The sequence below is a fragment of the Marmota marmota genome, unplaced genomic scaffold, assembly GCF_001458135.2.
Source record: "Marmota marmota marmota unplaced genomic scaffold, marMar, whole genome shotgun sequence".
Lineage (NCBI taxonomy): Eukaryota > Metazoa > Chordata > Mammalia > Rodentia > Sciuridae > Marmota > Marmota marmota.
The window spans coordinates 8,992,057-9,011,639 of record NW_026000241.1 but is presented as its reverse complement, the minus strand read 5'-3'; the positions used below and the strand labels follow the sequence as shown (position 1 = coordinate 9,011,639).

General features: G+C 57.2%; 1 protein-coding gene across 1 annotated transcript; it reads right to left on the bottom strand.

Annotated features, from left to right (window-relative positions):
• Positions 1-470: 470 nt before the first annotated feature.
• On the bottom strand, positions 471-18,357 carry Als2cl (ALS2 C-terminal like). Its single transcript, XM_048795372.1, has 25 exons — positions 17,443-18,357; positions 16,149-16,277; positions 15,124-15,322; positions 14,741-14,806; positions 14,130-14,295; positions 13,506-13,637; positions 12,756-12,875; positions 11,330-11,388; positions 11,132-11,198; positions 10,674-10,870; positions 9,523-9,588; positions 9,044-9,142; positions 8,784-8,945; positions 7,986-8,097; positions 7,121-7,198; positions 6,193-6,323; positions 4,906-5,079; positions 4,703-4,799; positions 4,322-4,479; positions 3,732-3,797; positions 3,242-3,416; positions 1,971-2,071; positions 1,714-1,863; positions 1,322-1,418; positions 471-960 (listed from the first exon to the last, which is right to left on the bottom strand). The coding sequence occupies exons 1-25, from the start codon at positions 17,468-17,470 to the stop codon at positions 880-882; spliced, it is 2,910 nt and encodes a 969-aa protein (XP_048651329.1). The 5' UTR covers positions 17,471-18,357; the 3' UTR covers positions 471-879.
• Positions 18,358-19,583: the final 1,226 nt, after the last annotated feature.

The window sequence follows — 19,583 nt, the reverse complement described above, 5'->3', positions numbered from 1 at the left end:
TCCACATGAGAAACTAAGTAAAACCTAAGCTCCCCATCTCCAGAGAGTCCTGGCTCCAGGTGCTTGTCAGCCAGGGCACAGATTGGGCTCAGGTCCCCCCATTGTTCCTTCCAGACATACCAACAGAGGCCTCAGGCATGTAACTCAGGGGCCACTTGGGGTCTGCCGACAGGACCATCCTTTACCGCCATTTACATCACAGACAAGCAAGGGCAGTTCAGGGACTCCAAGTCCACCCTCTCCACTGCACACTCAGAAGGGCAAGCACCTGCCAGAGCCCACCTAGCAGGCTGGCGAGGAGCTACAGCGTTTCTGCCACCCACCCTGGGAGGCCAGCTAGCCCTGGGAAGAGCTGGGAAAGAGGCAGGTCACCAGAAGAATACTTAGAGGAGTAAAAACCCAATAAACAGCCTTCGAACAGCTCCACAAACCAACGGCTGGCTTCAGGAAGGACTCCAGAATTCAGCGAGTGGCTGGAAGGACCTTTATGGGCCATCTACCCTTCCCCCACATTTGACAGGCAGCAGCGTGAGGCCCAGAGAGGCTCAGCAACTCCGAAGCAAGACTCAGTCTGAAAAGCCAGCAACTCCTCACCCCAGACTAGGAGCTGCTGCTGATTAAGGGGGTCATTGGAGGCTGGCCTAGTGACCAACGGAAACCCATGCGCTCTGGGGCCGCACTTGTCGCCCCTCACCTCACCCTGGGAGGACAGCAGCAGCATCTCTCCTTGAAAAACAAAATGCCCATCTCCTCCAAGAGCTGCCTCCGAGGGCCCGTCCTGCCCTTGGCCCTGGGTGATGGGGAGCAGATGGCGCTGCCTGCTCCTGCGGGGAGTCTGCGTGGCCTTCTCAGTGCTGATGTTGTCCCGGAAAGACGGGGCTACCGGAGCTCCCTGGAGTCCCAGTGGCCAGGCAGGTGCCGCAGCCTCATGTCTTCCTTCTGGATGTGCTCGTAGCAGGACTGGGGAGAGAGAGGAGAGGCTGGGCCCCCAGCCTGCCTGCTCCTAGCCACATGCACAGGCTCTGGGGCCCAAAGCCCAGGGCACCCACCTCCCAGGTCCAGACTAAGTGGCTCCTACTCAGCCCTCAGTCATATTCTGCAAGGAAAATGGGACCTTTCCTCTCCCACCGGGCTTGGGGATGTGGCCTGGAGGTCTTGGTCTCTTATTAACAAGGACAGAACCTGCGAGGACCCTTTCCACAGAAGTACAACACATGAGCTGCAAATCTGACCTCATCCCCTTGAGGGGGTCTGGGGCAGGGAAGAGGTCTGTCCCTGTGGCCAGCACTTTTCTACCTCAGCCTATAGTCCTGTCCCTCACCTCCAAGGCTGTGAGCAGGAAGTCATACAGGCCTCCTATGTGGACAGGGTTCATCATGTCCCGGATCAGGTGGATCTCGGCTCCCAGGTGCTGAATTCTGGAGAACACCCACCCCAAGACAGTGAGGGAGAGAAGACGGCGGCATCATGGAGAGGCACTGCACAGCTGAGCAAGGACGGGGCCTTGGCCTAGAGGGCTGGACACCTCAGATGTGGTCCCCACTATCTCTGATGCCCACAGGACCCTCCCCTTTCTGGGCCTCTGTCTCTACCAAGAAACCTGCATCAGTAACCGTGATGTCCACAGACTTCAGACCATCTGGGCAGGGTGCAAGGGGGCTGCTGCACCTGTACCCCCACCCCAACCATGAACCTGGCTTGGCTGGGACTCACCGGGCCCGTGACACTACGTAGACAAGCAAGGGCAGCAGGTCATCCATGGGCAGCTTGTGCTCCTGGCCGAGCACCCGCGTCACCGTGGTCTCGATTTCCCCATATGTCTTCTCTAGTACCTCCAGCTTCTCCCGAGGGTCCACTGTGGTCCTGCGGCAAGGTGGCTGGCTCCAGGTCAAGATCCCTGGGTTCAGCCCCAGCTGGGGACCCCCAACACTCCCAGGTCCCCTGCCCACCTCCTCAGGGCAGGGACTCACATGATCTTCTGCAGGCACTCGGTGGCAGACAGGAAGCACTTGTCCCTGACCAGCGAGTACCTCTGTGTGGGGAGTAGACTAAAATGAGGCTGAAGTCCCTGCTGACATGCCCTCATTCCCAGGGCTCAGGCTGCCCCAAGTCCCTTCCCCATCACTGACTTTAGCACAGCCCCATCCAGAGGACTGAGTGACCCAGGGTAAGTCACAACTCCATGTGGGCCTTACTTATGCAACTATCAAATGCGGTAACAGCTCCAGGGGGTTGGGGGGATCGAGGTGGGTAGCCGGTAGTCACTAGATGCCCCCCAACCCCAAAGGTCCATGTCAGTGGTTCCCAAACCCAACGGCCTGTTGCAACACAGGGGCTGAGGATAGCCTGGGAGAAGGGAACCGGTCCCCAAGAGCAGGCTGAAACAGGGGGATGGGCAAAGCTAGCCTCAGCAAAAATGAGGCCCTAAGCAATTCAGTGAGACCCTGTCTCTAAATAAAAAATACAAAAGTGGGCCGGGGATGAGGCTCATGGTAGAGTGCCCCTGAGTTCAATCCCCTGTACCAAAAAAAAAAAAAAATGTCCCTAGGCACATGTGTGGAACTCAAGGCCAGGGGAGGACAGCAGGATTCCTGGAGGCAGAAGCCCTTGCTGTGTGACAAAGGAGACCATGTGTAGGAGGAGGGACCGTGGCCAAGCACCCCAATGGGGACTACGGGTTAATTATTCATGGTGTCAATGTTTTAGAGAGGTGCTAAGGAAAAAGGACAAGGATAGGGTAGAAGGGAGGTCCCCAGGTATGGCAAATACCTGTCTGACCTGCTACCAGGGACTTCCCCTCCCCGACTCTCCAAGTGTCCAGAGCACTCAACCTTGCCCAGCCTTCATGGTGGCTATTGATGCGGGCCTGGTCATTGATACCTGCTTTTCATGGTGGGCTCAAGACCCAAGCTAAGCCAGTGAGGGACTCCAAGTGCTCTGCTGGAGCTGTTGGGAAGGAAATGCCTATGTGGACAGTGAGGAGACTGAGCTGGGAGGGTATAACCCTCAAGAGGCTACTGCCATGTTTGTCACCACGAAGGAGAGTCAGAGAAAAAACAGAGAAAGAAAAGGGGGCTTCTCTTTGAGCACCTAGATCCAGCCACACCTGAATGCATAACCTTAGAACTCTGTAGTATGTGAGCCAATTAACCTAGCCCTGCTTTTGGTTGAGGACCGTGTGAGTCGAGTATGTATGGTCTGTTTCACTAGAGCACTGGCTAAGGTGGCATAGGGAGGCTTACTTCTGCACATCGAGGAACTCCAGCAGCTTGGTGTCGGGAAACAGGCTCAGGTGGGTTATGCCCTGGCTGTAGAGACCGTCCTCCCTCTCGTGAAGAAGTAAGTAGAGCGTGAAGAGCTCTGAGTAGAAGCTGGGCAGCACGAGCGGCAGCATCAATCCATGCACCTGGAGGTCCCTGGGAGAAACCAGAACAGGTTGGGTCAGTGGGAGGTTGAGGCCTGGCAGGTGGGAATATCAGTGCTTGAGCTCCTCACCCCACCATGCAGCCCCTGCCTCTAGCCTCGCCATTCCCTAGAAAATCTCCCCAAGATTTTCTCAGTCGACTCATTTGAATCTGTGAGATCCTCCTTCCCTCACTTCTTTTCCCACATTCCACTGTGATTCACAAAGAATCACTACACAATGCTTGCTTGGTCAACAGCATGGATGCCCAACATTTCCCCCCTATCCCCTGAGGGAGGCCCCAGGAGCAGTGGCCAGGGCTGGTCACCTTGTCTCTTCGTCTTCGTCCTCTAGGGCCTGGCCCTTGCGCTGTAAGGCAACCTGCAGCAGACCCCTGCAAACCAACGAGAGGGCATGGCATGGCTGCCACCGCCACAGAACCGAAGCTCCACCCTCTCAGCCACCAAGGTGAAAGCAGGTGGCTCTATATCCCAGAACCAGGGACACTGAGCCTGCAGTGTCACCCTCTCAAAGCCCGGCAGTCATCAGGCTGCAATTAGAGGATGTCGCCAGAGTCCTGCGCCCCAGTAACAGAGGAACTGCAGCATCCAAGGCCTCTTTGCGAAATGTTTGATGGGGCCGCAGCTTAGCCTGCGACCAGAGATGGTGCCGAGTTTCCGGATCAGGCTGGGCCTGCAGTGGGGTTGGAGCTACCCAGGGCCACGTGGGGCTTGGACTCTAGCTGAGGGTTGCAGTGGGGCCCTTGTCATCTCTAATCCCTCGGCTCTTTGCTGGATCAGACCTGAGGTAAAGGCACCATTGCTATCGGGGTATCAGGAAGAGCTACTGCAGGGACGAGCAGGCCCGGGGCTACAGGGGAGGCAGTGGCTGGCCCCGTGTGCCACGGAGCTCACCTACCTGTAGGCAGCCCAGAGTTCCCGGGCATGCTGCTTCACCTCCTCCTGGGCCAGAAACTGCAGGTGTTTGTTGGCCCCAACACCCGCGTAGGTGGCCTGGAAGGTCAGCATCAGGGTCCGGAGCAGCTTTCCCAGGGGGTGCAGCGAATTGCTCAGAGCCTAGGCCAGTGCAGAGATAGCGGGCACTCAACACCCTGAGCAGCAGTGCCACAGGCCCAGCTGCTCCCATTTCACAGACAGAAAGCTGTGGCCCTCTGAGGACAAAGGGCCCACAGGCCTGTCCCCTCTGGTCGGTACCCTGCCATGAGAAACGGAAACCTTCCCCAGCAGGACCCAGTGAGAGCAAGGCCTCCCCGTGGGCCGCCCATCCCAGGGCCCTCACCTTCCTGAGGTACTGCTGCAGGGCCTTGGGCTCCCGGTGCTGCAGTAACTCCTCTAGGATGTCTTCCACATTGCCCGCACTGTCCTTGGGGTGGCTCCTGGGCAGCACCATGCACAGCGTCCCTCACCCACACCCAGCCCCCAGGGAGCCTTCCCCGGCCCTCTGCCCCATGGGCACGCGCACGCGGGCACCGCGGGCCTCACCTCTCACAGCACAGGTACTCCTGGGACTTGCGCAGCTCCCTCGGGCTCTGCATGTGGAAGCCCAGCAGGGCCTCCTGCAGGTCTCCAGGGCAGTCGGCAAGCACAAAGTGCCAGAAGGGGCTGTAGACTCCCTGCCAGCGGCTCTCCACGGGGAAGGCACCCAGACCCAGCTGCCTGTGATGTGGCGAGACAGGGGAGAGGTGGAGCTGAAGTGGGCAGGACCCTGTCCAGGCCCTGAGAGGGGCAGTGCCAACCTCCGGTGCTGCTCCGAGAGACAGACAGACAGACAGAAGGACAAGAGAATGGACTCTGCCATGGAGAAGTGACAGGATTCAGAATCCCGGGAGGATCGAGACCAGGATTAAGGCCAAGCTCAGAAAGGGGGTGTTGACCCAGGATAGACCAGTGCTCAAAGCCCAGGATTCCCCTGCCATGACCCCTGCTCTGTCCTCCTCCGCAGCCTGTTCCTTCCTGCAGTTGATCCTGCTTTGGCCAACAGTCTGAGGCCTGGCTGTGTGTGCATCTAATGGACTGTGACTAACGGAGTCCTGTCCTCTGGTATTACACAGATTATCCCCTGCCTGTACCCCACCAGCTGGGGCATGCCCCTAGGGGTTGCTGTCTACCCCAGCTCCTGCTGTCATAGAGGCAGCATGCAGGGATGGTGAGTCCACGAGTCAGCTGTACCCCTCTCTACATCTCACTGCTGCTTGGGACCACGGCTCATTAAAACCTCCATCCACACCGATTCTCGCACATGCCCAAGTGTTTCTCAGCAGACTTGGCAATTCAGTTTTCTAAGGAAGAACTCTGTCTGTATAGGGGAAAAAAAAAGTCTCTTCCCCTCCAAAAATATCGCTTGACAGTGACAATTAATCCATGTAGCAAATCTCTTTCTTCACCTTGGCTGCGGGGGAACTCTGAGCCAGGCTAGAGCTCAACTAACTGTTGTAGTACCTATCTGTCTATCCCTGTCTTTTAAGAGCAACTCATCATTTTTTCTTTCTTTCTTTTTTATTGAGTTTGGTTTGTAAACTGTCTGTACTCTTTTTAGAAAAAAAGATCAGGATCAAAGCGAATTCTACAATTAACATTTTTCTCCTGTTTTATGGTGTATGGAGTTATCTCCACACAGCTCTTGATTCCAAGAGTTTCTGACTGGAGGGTTGTTTGCCTTCGGCTCTTTGGAGGATTAAGCTCATCTACTGAGACCTGAACCTTGGAGGTGAAAACAGACACATACAGACAGGCCCTAGTGGGCGGGGGCCAGGCGGGCCAGGCTCTTACCTCTTGCAGATATTGCTTGGGTCTGGTGGGAGGGCAGCCGTGTCCAGCACTCCCTGTGTATACAGTCCTTTCCCTGACCCACCGCTAAATGAGCCCTCCAGGGTGAAGCCGTTGGGGAAGGTCACCTTGCCCTGGAAGCCAGGAGAGGGAGGCAGGGATGTCTGTATGCCCAGCTTCTACCTCATGATGACAGGCCTCACGCCTGTCCATCTGGGTCAGACAGGCTGCAGACCGAGGGGGCCTTCCCAGCACCCATTCAATCTGATCCTTCCCTGAGGGCTTGAATGCTCTGAGGAGCCCCTACCAACAGCTGCATCCCCCTCTCAAAGCAGGAAGGGGTGAAAGGCGGAGAAGGGACTCACAGAGGAGAATAGGGAGGACCGGCACTGAGGGGCTGGGGAGGGCCAACTCCTGGCTGCATGGGGCTGTCCCACAGAGCACCCCGATGTCCACCCATTATACACCAGGGGTGCCCTCCTGTCCTTGTCCTAAAGGGCCTACACTTCCACGGCCCCAGCAGGGCACCGCTGCCTTCTGCTGAGGCAGCCTGGGCAGGAACATACAAAGGACAATGTCTCCAGAGTGTGCAGCCCAGGGCACTGGTGATGGTAGAAGCCAGGTGTTCTGAACTAGGGGTCATTGAGGGGACACAGTCAGAGACCACCAGCATCCTCTGGACATGAGGCCATTTTGTACCTATTTTTGTACCTATTCTTAGGTTGCTCCAGAATCAAACTGTGACTCCATGGCAGGGTCATTGCACCCCACCCCCACCCCTACTCCCACCGCCCCCGTGGAGGCAAAGGAAGGGCCCTCCATTCCTGCTCCACCCTTTGCCTGAACTCTCAGCTCTGGGCTCTAGGACAGAGGTAGGAGATGCCACTCAGGGCCTTGGCAGGGTGTGGAGCAAGGTCCCAGGGGCCCTCACCTTGCCCATGAGCGTCAGGTCCCTGGTGAAGGTGCCCTCATACAGGGAGTCGTCTTCAGAGAGGAGGATGCCTGGGCCCTTGGAAGGAGGGCATGGGGAACAGGGAGGGTGAGTAAGATGGGCGGGGACACGGGGAGGGGGAGGGGGAGGGATGGTAAAGATGGGAGGTGGACATTGACACCAGGAGAGAGGGGCTCTAAGCCCTGTCGCCCTCTCCCAGGACTGTGCCTAAGTGGGATACTGACCCTTGGCCGGTTGTGCACCAGCCCCATGGACTTCATCCCAGGGTTCCCCTAAACAGACCTGGCTGCTCACCCCCTCTGCAGGAAGCCCCTGGGAGCTCAGGAAGAGCAGCACGTCCCTGCTTCCCTGCCACAGCAGCGGTCAGGAAGCTCAGAGCCAAACAGGACAGTCTGTGTTCAACTTGGTTGTAAATCTATTTTTTGTACCTATTCTTGCTTTTTCTTCTTTTTATCTGTAGGCTTTCCTTAACACATTTCAGAGCAAAGTGGAACATAAACAAAGAAGTCATAATAACAAGGACAGCCATAGGCCACAGCCTACCACACACCAAGCACCTGTCGAGTTCAGGCAAGGCAGAGGGGAAAGCTGAGAGACCAAGCTCTAGGGACTTGGGTTCGAGCCTCAGCTCTGCTGCTCAGTAGGATGTGACATGGGCAGGTCCTCTGACTGCTCTAGCCTCATTCCTATGCTAGGATAATGACATCAACATGCAGGGTTCCCTTGAGGATCCTACAAAGCAGCGGGGCAGGTAGCCTGGAGCTAGGAGTCCAGTGAGGAGCCTGCAGATGTAGGTTACTGAGGCTACCGGGAGCTCGGGACACAAGCAGGTCACCCCACTCACCACCATCTTGTCTGCTTGGAAGGTGCCCTGGTAGCAGACACCTGCCTGAGTGACCACAACCCCTGGGCCATGGCGCTGGTCAGCCTGCCACATGCCAATGTAGCGCTCACCCCTGGGGGAAGAGAGGGTATGGCCAAAGTTGGATCAGAATCTTACTGAGTACCTCTGTGTGCTGGGCCAGCAGAGGGCGGGGTGGGGGGACAGTTTAGGAGCAGTGACATATCGGAATCTACTCAACTCCGACTTAGGGGCAGGCGAGGTCAGAACCCCCAAGAGGAACAGAGGGTGAAGGGGGGGAGGAAGCCTGCCTGGGGAGGGCATCCTAGGGGACTTCTTGGTGGAGGTGGCAGGAAGGAAGATGGAGTGGGGGTGCAGCCTATGTGCAGACAAAATCAGGGAGGGAGGAGCGCACAAAAGATCTCTGGGGACGGTCAGTGGTCCCGAGAGGCTGGGGGTGCATGGGAGGCCTAGCAGGGGTCAGATCAGAAGGTTAGGTGTGGTCTCAAGGCCAGGCCAAGGACCTGCAGCTCTGTCCCACCCAGAGAGCCTGGAAGACTTTCAGTTCCTCAATGGGACCAGGTTAGAGGTTCCTCTCTAACAGAGAGGACGCCAGAACTGGCGGGCCCTGCAGTCGGGATGGTCAGTCTCCCTCGGCCTGAGCCTCAGCAGCAGCCAAGGGAATGTGGCAGAGGTGGTGGATGCCGAAGGAACGCGGGGAGCACACAGGGAGCCTGAGACCATTTGGCCTGTGAGGATCCTCTCTGCCCCTCACCCTGAGTGGTGGCTGTGAGCACTCACCTGTCACTGTCCTCCTGGACACCATAGCCACTCCTCTGGCCTTTCTCCCAGTGGCCTGTGTACTTGAAGGGCTGGGGCGCCTGTGGTGCACTGTCGAGCACCCCAAATCCATGCCGCAGGCCCTCCTGGAAGTAGCCCTTGTACACCTCGTCAGTGCCGTACCTGGAGAGCAGCACCAACAGCTGGCCCTGCCTCACAGCTGGGCCCAGGACTTGCCCTCCCACAAGCCCACCCCACCCCCACCAGCCAGGGCCACTTACTCACAGATGCCGTAGCCACACATGCTGCCCTCCTGCCAGTGGCACTTGTAGCAGTCAAACTTGTCCTCAGCGGCCTGGGGCACCAGGTGGATGCCAAAGCTGAGGGTGTGGGGGGAGGGGAGTCAGCCCCAAGGGCCACCTCCGGGCACAGCCACACCATGCCACTCAGGGTGTCCCTGTCCCCAAGGAACCGCCTCAGATAACAGGGAGAACAGCCCCCCTCTTCTTCCAAGGCATCAGGACACCGCTCTCTCTGTCATGCCACCATGAAGCCTGGGAAGCCTGGCCCTGAATCACTCCTCTGCGAGCCCCTGCTGAGACGCCCCTGTCAGGAGCCTTGGTACCAAGGCTTCCCTTTGGTACAATGACAGGACCTGGGCCATATGGTCCCTACACTCCTGCTGGAGGTTTGGGCACAGAGACTGAAGCCCCTTCCCTATGCATACACACACTGCAGCCTCAGTCTCCATCAGCCTTACCCCTGCTCCAGGCCCTTGAAGAAATCCCCCACGTGATTCCGTCCATCTGGCCACTTCAGGGTTCCCCTGGAACACAGTGGAGGTCCATGACATCGGGCCCACCAGATCCATCCTCAACAGCCTCAGCCAGAGACTCTGTAAGAGGCCGACCCTCCCCACAGCCCCCGGATCTCCCTTCGCCTAGACTCCACCTCCTCCCAGCCCTATTGTCTCTGCTTTAAGACACCCCCCATGCCCTACACCTTGGTGGAGGTAGATGGAAGGAAGATGGAGCGGGGGTACAGCCTATGTGCAGACAAAACCAGAGAGGGAGGATCAGTGGGGATGGTCAGTAGTCCCCCATCCCCACCCCCACCGCCCAGAACACCCCTTCCGCTCTCTCCACTCCTGTTCAACGGCACCAGCAGCCTCATGGGCACCTCCCACGACACTCCTGGAAACATCTAGCTCCCTCTGCCCTGACCAACAGGAAGCTCTGAGCTAAACTTCAACTTCAAGCTAAACATTATTAGTCAGTGGGGCATTGGCCCCCCTCCTCCCTTCTTTGGATAGAGTACTGATTGTGTTTTTGTATTTTTTGGTGGGGGGTCTCTTTGTTCATAAGCCCCTCAGCTCTTTCAGGAAGGAGGTAGTGTATTAGAAACTATGGCTATGCTTGAGAGAATAATTTTATGAGTCTTTTCTCCTCTCTGGGTCCCTTCTTCAACCCCAGATGGAAAGTCTCCCCAGCTGTGGCAAAGCCAGGGACCATAGGCCTCAGTTTCTGCACCTATAAAATGAGTGAAAACTCTTGCCCAGAGGGTCCTCAAAAGGACCTGTGGAGCAAGAAGGTGGTCAGGCCTCTTGGTCATCACCAGACAGAGCTGTGTAGACAGGAGAATTATTCGCCCACCCTCCTAAGAAGCAGTGGCAACTGCAGCCCCTGCTGGCCAGGCCCCTGGCGGCAGGCCCTTGCTCTCCAATGTCACCATTGAGATTTTATTTGGCACAGACTTACTGCAGGCCAGGACCTACTCAAGAGGACTTAAGAGAAACTCTGAGGGGCAAATAGAACAGACTCATGGACACACAGCCCGGAGGCTGCGAGGTCCACCAGGGTCCCGTTGGCCCTCAGGCCCCTGCCAGGTCCAGCCCAGAGTGCGGTCACTCACTTGCCGTGGGGCCTGCCCCAGCGCCACTCGCCCTCGTAGGTCGCCTGGCAGAGCCGGCCCTCAGCGCGGAAGGTGTAGGCTCCGCAGCGGCAGACAGGAGGCTCTGATGGCTCCAGGCCCGCCCCCAGCACCGGGAAGTCTTTCTTCCCACATAGGGCCTGGCACACGGCCTGGGTCACCTTCCACTGCCAGACCACCTGGTGGGGACAGGGAAGCAAGGACAGGCCACTGCTGCGGGTGTTCCCTTAAAGACAGCTTCTGGGGCAGCTCCAGGCTGCACCCCCCACCTCCACCTGCTGCTCCTCGCTGTCGCCTGCAGCCCTCCCAGACCAAGATCCCTGTCTGCTCCCTCAGGGGTGCCCAGGAGACTAGAAGAGACGAGGGCAGGGATCACCTCGGGTCCCTGTTCTAAGGGTCCTCCCTTTCCCAGCCCCCAGGTCGCAGCTCTCCCCACTCACCTGGCTCTGGGGGTCCCTGGCACAAAAGGAGAACTCTTCTTCTGGTGTGAGGAGGTGGAACGTGTACCTAGACAGAGAGAGGTGATGAATAGGCCCCAGTTCCGTCCAGGAGGACATGGGGGAGGTCCTAAGGTGTGGACATATGTCAGGGAGTGGAGGGAAGGAAGATCAGGGGTGTCAGCAGAGGGGAGTGCTCACCTGTCCTGCCCAGGATCCACCCACAGCAGCTTCAGATCAAAGGTATGGACATTGTGGCCCTGGAAGAAGATGGACAGGTGCTCACCTGCCCTCTGCTCAGGTTGCCCTATGCATGAATACCTGGGTGGCTCCAGGCTGCTTGGTGCAGCATGCCCAGCACTGAATCTCTCTCTGTGCAGTCTGTTTCTCTTCTCAGGGTAGCTCCTCCATTTATTTTCCTGCCTCAGGGCCTGGCCAGATACCCAGGACCAGCCTCCCTCTCCCCTGTGGTTATCAGAGTGGTCTGTAAATACAGCCTGGACCTTGTCAGCCCCTGCTGGAAGGGTCTCTGAGTTCTCCTGCCTGGGAGTTGGAGACCCACGGCTGAGCCTAACGTGGAAGTTCCCAGAGACCACTCCAGGTTCTTGTGGCCCTAGCCCTAGCCCTCACCCTCTCCAAACCTAGCATCATACCATGCCACCATCACACGGCCCTTAGTTGGCCCCAAACTCTCCTCACTCTTGAACTTTGCTCATGCTGTTCCTTCTACCTGGAAGGCCTTCTTGCTCTGAATTAGACAGAAAGTCCCTTCCTTTGGGAAGAGTCTGTCCTTTGACCTCCCAGTTGGCCTAGGAAGGCCACTCATGGCTCCATGGCCAGAAAGAGGAGGAGCAGGAGTCCAGGGATGAGGGCTAAAAGGAGTTTGCAGACACATGCCAAGGAAAAGAGAAGGTCCAGCAGCAACAATGAATGACATATGCAAAGGCTCAGGGGAGGAAAGGGCTGGCTCAGTTAGGGGCAACATCTCTGGCACACAGAAGTCAGGGGCAACGCAAACACAAACTAAGTCCGAAACCAGGCTTCAGGAGACAGGGCTGGGGTTGGGCAAGTAGCATCCCTCCCAGGCCTCGGCTTCCCTGTCTGCAAGGGGAGCTCCATGCTGACATTCTGAGGACAAAGGGGACAGTGCCATGGATATCACAAAGGCAATATGAGTTGGGTCAAGGTTACTGCCATGTAACAATTACCAAAACCCAGGTCTAGCTCCCTCCTGACTTTTGCAATGTCGAGAGCCCCAGAGCTGCTTCTGCGGGGTTCTTCCCTGGGAGCCTCCTCACCCAGTCTTTCCCCTGGGGATCTTCTCTTGAGTATGAAGGGAACTAAGTAGACACTTACTCTCAACAATGCCCACTTTCCCTACGGGGAAGCCAAAGTGAAAGCTTCAACCAAGGCATCAGGGGGGCGGCTGAAGCCGGACGCACCTTGGCAGCGTTCCTGTGAGCCCCTCCATCAGCGATGGCTCTGGCCAAGCGCCCCTCCTCAGCCCTTGGCCTTTCTGTCTCTCTCCCCTTCCCAAGTCCATGCCCTCAGTCTCAGCTGCTTATCCCTTTCCCACTCCTTTTTCAACCAGACTCCAGCACCCCACTGGGGTCAGCCCCACCCCAACCTGCAACAGGACGAGGGCATCATCGAAGAGCAGCACACGCTCAGCCCGCAGAGGGGTGACCACCACAGGGACGTCCTGGCTGTCTTGCAGGAGTCGGTGGGTAGGGGTGCAGAGCACATCCTGGAGAGGCGAGGAAGGAGGAGCAAGGATGAAGCACCCCTGCCCTGCTGCTGCTGCCCAGACTCCTTCCAGAGGCCTCCCGTAGTGGACTGGAGTGACCCTGGGTTCAGTGACCAGTGCTGGAGCTCTGCGATCGTGGTCATTCCTGGGCTCTCCCAGCAGCGCAGCAGGGCCTCTCTCCTGAAGCTTCACTGTGTCCTCTCCCACACCCCACCCCTGGGCCACGGGTCACTCTACCCTCAAGCCCTGACTCCCTGCAGTAGCTCTTGTCCCCTATTATAATGCTCTATACTGGGCCCCCGTCTGCCACTCCCTCAGGGCACAGGGTCTCTCCTTCTAGCAGAGGCAGCCCATGACATAGTGGCAGGGGCACAGAGGTGTGATTGGTGACACACTGGAGAGAGTCCATTCTGCTGACCACCTTTCCCCAGAACCAGGCAGGGCCAGCCCAGGAGCTGCTTAGCAGATGGATGAAGATGGTTTATAGCACCTTGTTCCCCCACCAACCCAGCTTCTAGATTGGGAAATAGGCAAGGAGCATGCAGCAAGCAGCTCAAGCCACCCAGCGGCCCTGTCCCTATGTCCAATGCAGAAACCCCTTCGCTGCCACCCCTCAGGCCCCAAACTCACCCTCAGCTGGCTACTCAGGGTGTGCCAGAGAGCCTGTGTGGCCACAGCCTGGTCCAATGCCTGACCCATGAAAGACTGTAGGTTCCCGAAGACGGTGACTGCATGCATCACCAGCTCCTGGGCAGGGTGACGCTGCAGTGGGACAGAGCAGACAATGAGGGTATAGGAGGCTTGTTGGAACTGTCCTCCACCTGTGATGGTCATACTGGCCCCGTCCTGACCGAGGCTGGTCAGAGACCTGAACCCAGGCCAAGGACTGTCCTTTTCTCTCTGACAATTCAGTTTTCTACTGGGGAGAGGGTATGAAGGTGCTTCCAGAGGAGTCAGGACCAGAGTGGCCCTAGGGCCATGTGTCCTCATACCAGCCCACAATTCTCTCTGGTTCCCCCAGGGCAGGGTCACATGCCTCAGACACCCCAGGGCTGGCTTGTGACCCATTAAAAATCCCTACAGCAGAGCCACGTTCTCAAACCCCTTCCCCAGGGCAGGGCTAAGTTCCCTCCAAACCCTAGGCTTGCCTGGGTCTTTCTTAAACTCAGGTCCCTGAGTGTCATCGGGGTCCCCTGAGCCTGGGCCCTGCTTCTCCCCTCCCTCAGCTTCCCCACAGTATCCCCTGATACCCACCTCCCCAATGGTGTCCCTGAGGCTCAGCAGGAAGAGCACGTACTGCTGCACGTGCTGGGTAAGGGGCTGGCGGAGGGCCTGGGCCAGTGTGGTGCCCAAGGAGCCCTCACAGCCCATTCCTGTCAGGATCTGCCGTAGTACCTTCTGTCGTCCACGCCAGTACATACTGTGTGCAGAGAGAGTCACACACCACCTTCACCCAACCCTCCATTCCCACACCCACCTCCATCACCTCCCTGCCAGGACTACTCCCCCAGATACCAGGGCCAGCCCCAGACTCCAAACCTCTACTCTATCAGACCAACACGGTGCCTGAGGTGCCCCTCCTGGGTTTAGTAGTAGCAGCTCAGCTTGGGAAGGGATCCCGATTACAATCATCCACTCTGAGTAGGCATACCCTCCTTTCCTGCCCCAGAGCTACCCTCAAAAGTGGGTGTCTGGATTCTGCTCCTGGCCTCACCAGCCCTCTCTCTCTCTCCCATTGTACATTGGGTAGGTTTGTTAGAGCAGGAGTCCTTCAGGATGAGGGGTGGGCTGTGCTACCTGCTGCTACGGCAATGGGGACACCCCACCCACCCCAGGGTCCTCTGCAGTAGCAGCCCTGTGCTCACCTCTTGCTCTTTGCCACCTTGTGAAAGGCCTGTACCACCAAACAGCTCGTGTAGGACTCGATGTACCTGCAGACAGCACAGGGGCACACCCTGAAAGCTCAGCCCCCACCTCCAAACCCAAGCCACCACCCTGTGGGGTCCACAAATGCCACCCTTGGAGTAGCTATGCCTTTAGGGTCTGGCTCTGGGCACGGGTGACCTCCAGTCCTCACCCACAAGACAGCTGACTCACAGTTTTGTTCCCAGTGAGGCCCCAGGGCTCATTTCTCGAGTGTCCAAGCCTGTCACCATCAGGCAAACATCCAAGCCCAGGTGAGCCCCACCCCAGGTGAGCCTTAATGCCAGGGGGTACTCTGACACCAAGGCCGTCTTGGTGGTCTTACTCCATGTGGACCTGCATGACGAGGTCAGCACTGCGCAGCAGTAGCAGGGACTCCAAGCCAAAGGAGCGCGGGTGGCGCTGCCTCTCCCACAGGGAGTACAGACTCTCCTCAGTCACCTCCCCCAGTTGCTGGGAGCTCTTGTGCAGCTGTTGAAGGAGCCGCAGGCATTCTCTGTCCTGGGGATCTGAAGACTCTGGGTCTGGGGAGGGAGCACAGTCACTCTGTGAGCAGTGGACAGAGCCCTGTGCTGTAGAGGAGTCCTGCATGTCTGGGGTCCTGGGACAGGATTAGTGCCCTCTAGAGCTCATCAGGGGAAGGGTAGGCTGGAGCAGCCCAGAGCACCCTCAAGGAGTGGATGTGTCTATCTCCTCACTAATCAAGATAATCCTGAGAATCCAGGAAACTGAATATGCTAATTCTCTGAATTCCCCAGGACTTCTCACATCCATAATGTGGAGTCTATAGGGTCAGCAGTCACTCCTGGGCCATTTCACAAAGAGAGCCCCAAGAGGAAGGTACCTGCCCAAGGTCACTTAGCAAGTAAGACTCAAGATGGAAGTAAAACCCAGGCATCTGGGAGCTGGGGCTGGGGCTCAGTGGTAGTGCACTTTCCTGGCATGTGTGAGGCACTGAGTTCAATTCTCAGCACTATATATAAATAAATAAAGGTCCATAAACAACAACAAAAAGGCATCTGCCTTCTCATCAGGGCAGGCACCCTTGGGTGGGAACAAGATGAAAACCGGGGCAGAGGGTCATCTCCAGGCCTATGCCCTGGGAGAAAAGGAATTTGATCTCTATGCACAGAAAGATGTAGGCTTCAACCTAGGGTCATGGTCTGGCCTCTTAGGACTCCTGTAGGAATTAGGAGCAAGGACTCCAGTTCTTTCAAAAGATACCAAGAGTCAGTACTCCATTTCATACTGAGAAAACTACGGTTGGTTCAGAGGGTGCAACATGGTTGACCTCTTGTCCCTGGGGCCATCCTATGTCCCATGCCCTTCCCACAGAGTGCCTAGACTCACCGGTGGAGAGCAGAGGCTGGAGAATAAGGTTGTTGATGCGGGCAAGAGTAGCTGAGAAGACCTCCTCCAGCCGCAGCAGGGCCGCCTCCTCAGGGCCGCACATGACCAGGGTGCTGGTTTCAGGGTCTCCTAGGTAGAGCACAGATAAGAGCCAGACAGGATTAGCAGGACTGCCAGGAGCACAGGTCATCTCAAGGGCTTTCTGAACTGGCCACTGATGTCTGCCCTATTCTCGGACTGGGCAAGCTTAGGGGGATGGAAGGAGTGGGAGAGAGGGCTCAGCTGCCCAAGGAAGCATCCCTTTCTACCCAAAAGGGCATGTCCTCTTCAAGCTCATTTCCCTGCTCAGACACCAGCCATGGATCCCAAGTGCCCAGGGTACTATGTAGTGTTGCTCTGACCTAGCCACCTTTCTACTGAGGGATGCTGCCATCTCTAAAAACAGGGACATGTTGTCAAAGGAGCCAAATCTTATCCTTGAGGCCATGGCTCTGGGCTCCCTGTCACCCAACAGTGTTGCATAAGCCAGGAAAGGTCTGATAGAACAGGGGAGCCATGGCAGATGGGTAAGAAATGAAGAAGATAGAACACAACACATAGATTGAAGAACATGAGAGTGCAATCCAGCTTCTGAAGGTGGCCCACCAAGCAGCACCCTAACTGACCAACAGAGGAATCTCACTTTACCTCTGTAAACTGCAGAGAGCCACAGAGAACTCAGAACAATGTAGTGGTAGGACCAAAGTCACACTTTGGGAGATGAACTTGGTGATAGTTGCAGAGATGGTGCTCAGCAATGAGAAAGGTCAGCATGGAGAAGAGCCCAGACCCTCTTTGCCCCCCCAAACAGGTTGAGCCTCCTGGGTAGGTCCCACTCAAGAGGTGGGAGCTGCTGGAGTAGACAAATAGGTAGGCTTCAGCCTTAAGGCTCCCTGCATGGAGGGAGGGCCTCCAAGCAAGCAGGGGTCACCTGTGAATGCAGTGTCTTGGCTGGAGGGAGAGGCAGTGGGAGGTCCTGGCCTTAACCAATCCCCACAGCCACACTGTGGCCTCTAAGCCTTCCCCCACCAAACATTGATGCCCTCACCCAGCAAAGAAGTTCATCTGCCCAAACAACCTGGTCCAGTACCTCAGGGTAGAAAGGGAGAGGGCCTTTTGGCCCAAGGCCTCAGACTGTCTCTCTCCCTGGTCCTGACCCTCTGAGGCTTTGGAATTGGCAGACCTGGGGTAAGAGACATCATCCAAGCAGTCAATGATGGGCAGACCCAAAAGGGCAAATGGGAAGGGGTCTTACCTTCCCCAACCAACCCCAAGGATGCCATGGGGTGTCACAGGCCCTGGTAGAGCCTAGGACTCCAGCAGATTTGGCTCTGGAGCAGAGTTGTGTGGGTGCTTCAGAACTCTGGCCCAGGGCCTGGCCCAGGCATTCCTGCCCCACCTTTCCTGCTGCTGCTGCTTTGGGAGGGTGAGGCTTCGGGAGGGAGAGGCAGGAAGAGGAAGCAACTAGACAGCCAGCTGCAGCCACTTCTGCCGGTCTCTGTGGCAGCCCCAGTCCCAGGGACATAGGGGGCTCCAGGCAGACCAGGAGAGCCTAGTCAGGGATTTCAGGATTGGCAAATGTGTCCTGGGCCCACATGACCCTCATCCATGTTCCCAGAAAAAAATGGAATGGATAGTCTATCCCCCTGGCCTTGAACTACTCTGATGCAAGACACAGACCTCAGTTGCTCCCCCAGGAGAGGCTTCTCTACCCAGTCCAAACTAGTCACCCCTCAAAATTACAAAGTGTGGAGCAAAGTTTCACTGAGTGTGGGGAGCCTGTCCTCAGCTCCTCACTCCCCAAAGTAGCCAAAAATCACTATAGACTCAAATTGATAGCCACTAACTCTGGACACCCTTCTAGGCCCATGGCCACAAATGGATCTCTAACTCTGGGAAAGCGAGTCATACAGCAGAGGAAAGGGCAGAAGTTAAGCACGGTCATGAGGTGGTGGGTGGAGGAGGGCTGCATTGGGGGCTGGGAGCCTGGTGTGGTGGCTCCTAGGGGAGAGGCCCTACTCTCAGGCCAGGGAGTTTTGAGATTCATCCTGGAAGTTATGATAAGGATGTGAGGGTAAGGGTTAGGCCAGGCATGAATGTGCATGAGTGTGTGCATCCGCAGGGGAGGAGGGGCTAAAACTTAACTTGAGGGGGGTGAAACAGGAGTGTTCCCCTCCCCAGCCCTAGCCCTACCACCCATTCCACACCTTTCTGCTCAAGAGCATGACCTCCTCACCTTCTCCCTCCCTCCAGTTCAAAGGTTCTTCAGCTGCAGGCTATGCAGGATTTATAGATGGGAAAACTGAGGCCCAAGAAAGATGGGAGGGTCCAGAGATACCCTGTAGAGCACTTACAAGGCTCAGACCCAGGCCTCTGATTCCCTACCCCACCAAGCTCACCTAAGCTAAGTGGCTCAGAGAGGCTGGGTGACTCACCCAAGGCACACAGTGAGTTCCTGGCAGGCCCAGCCTGGTGTTTTGTCCCCAGGAGACTTGATGGGGTGGGGTCAGGACAAAACTGGCCAGTCCTGGCATGCACAGGTGAATCAACTACTGCCCCTGTGGCTCGCTGGCTCTCCGCATTCCTGGCCTCTGTCCACACCAACCTGCTTCCAAGCAGGGTCCCTGGGGCTGCCCTGCCTTCTCCCAGGTCTGGCTCCTCAGGCCCCTTAGCCGCACCCTGTCATGGCACTCACTCTGGTATTTCCTGGTCTGGAGAGGCAGGCTGTTCTGCCTGCTGTGCAGGCCTTTTCCTGGGTTGGCCTGGAGGACCCTTAATCAACCAGCAACCCCAGTACAGAAAGCGACTGCCCAAGGGAAGTGCAGGGAACTGTCACACCTGCCACTCACAATCTCCACCCCCTCCTCTCCCAGCAGCACCTGTCCTCCGCCCTCGGTGCTCCAAGCTTCTTGCTCTGGAAGTCTCTTGGCTCTGCAGTCCAGCTCTCCTTCCTCTGCCTGTCCGGGCACACTCAGGTCACTGGAGTTTCACGATTCTGTTCCAGCCGTCGTGCATTTGTCCACACGGTTCCCAGGCGGGCAACACCACCATCTCAGCTTCTCTGTTAGGCCCTTCAGCCCGGGGCCAGCCAGTATCACCTCCTTCTGGCAGCCTCCTGCAAAACAGTCCTGGCCAGGGCCCTGGACACTGTGCTTGTGCTGTGCTCGGCCCCGTGGGGCTGTCCCCGCCCTGTCCCTAATCCGGAGCCGGGTGGCCACGAGGCAGGTATTACATCTCCAGAAACCTCGCTGGGGCGGAAATTGGGGGGATCTTCAGACAAACTTGGATGGACTGCCCGGGTGTGAACGCAGCAGGAGTCAGAGTCGCGCAGGGACCGCGACCTAGCGGCCAGGGGATTCGAGGGCACCCACCCCGACAAGCAGAAGCTCCGAAGCG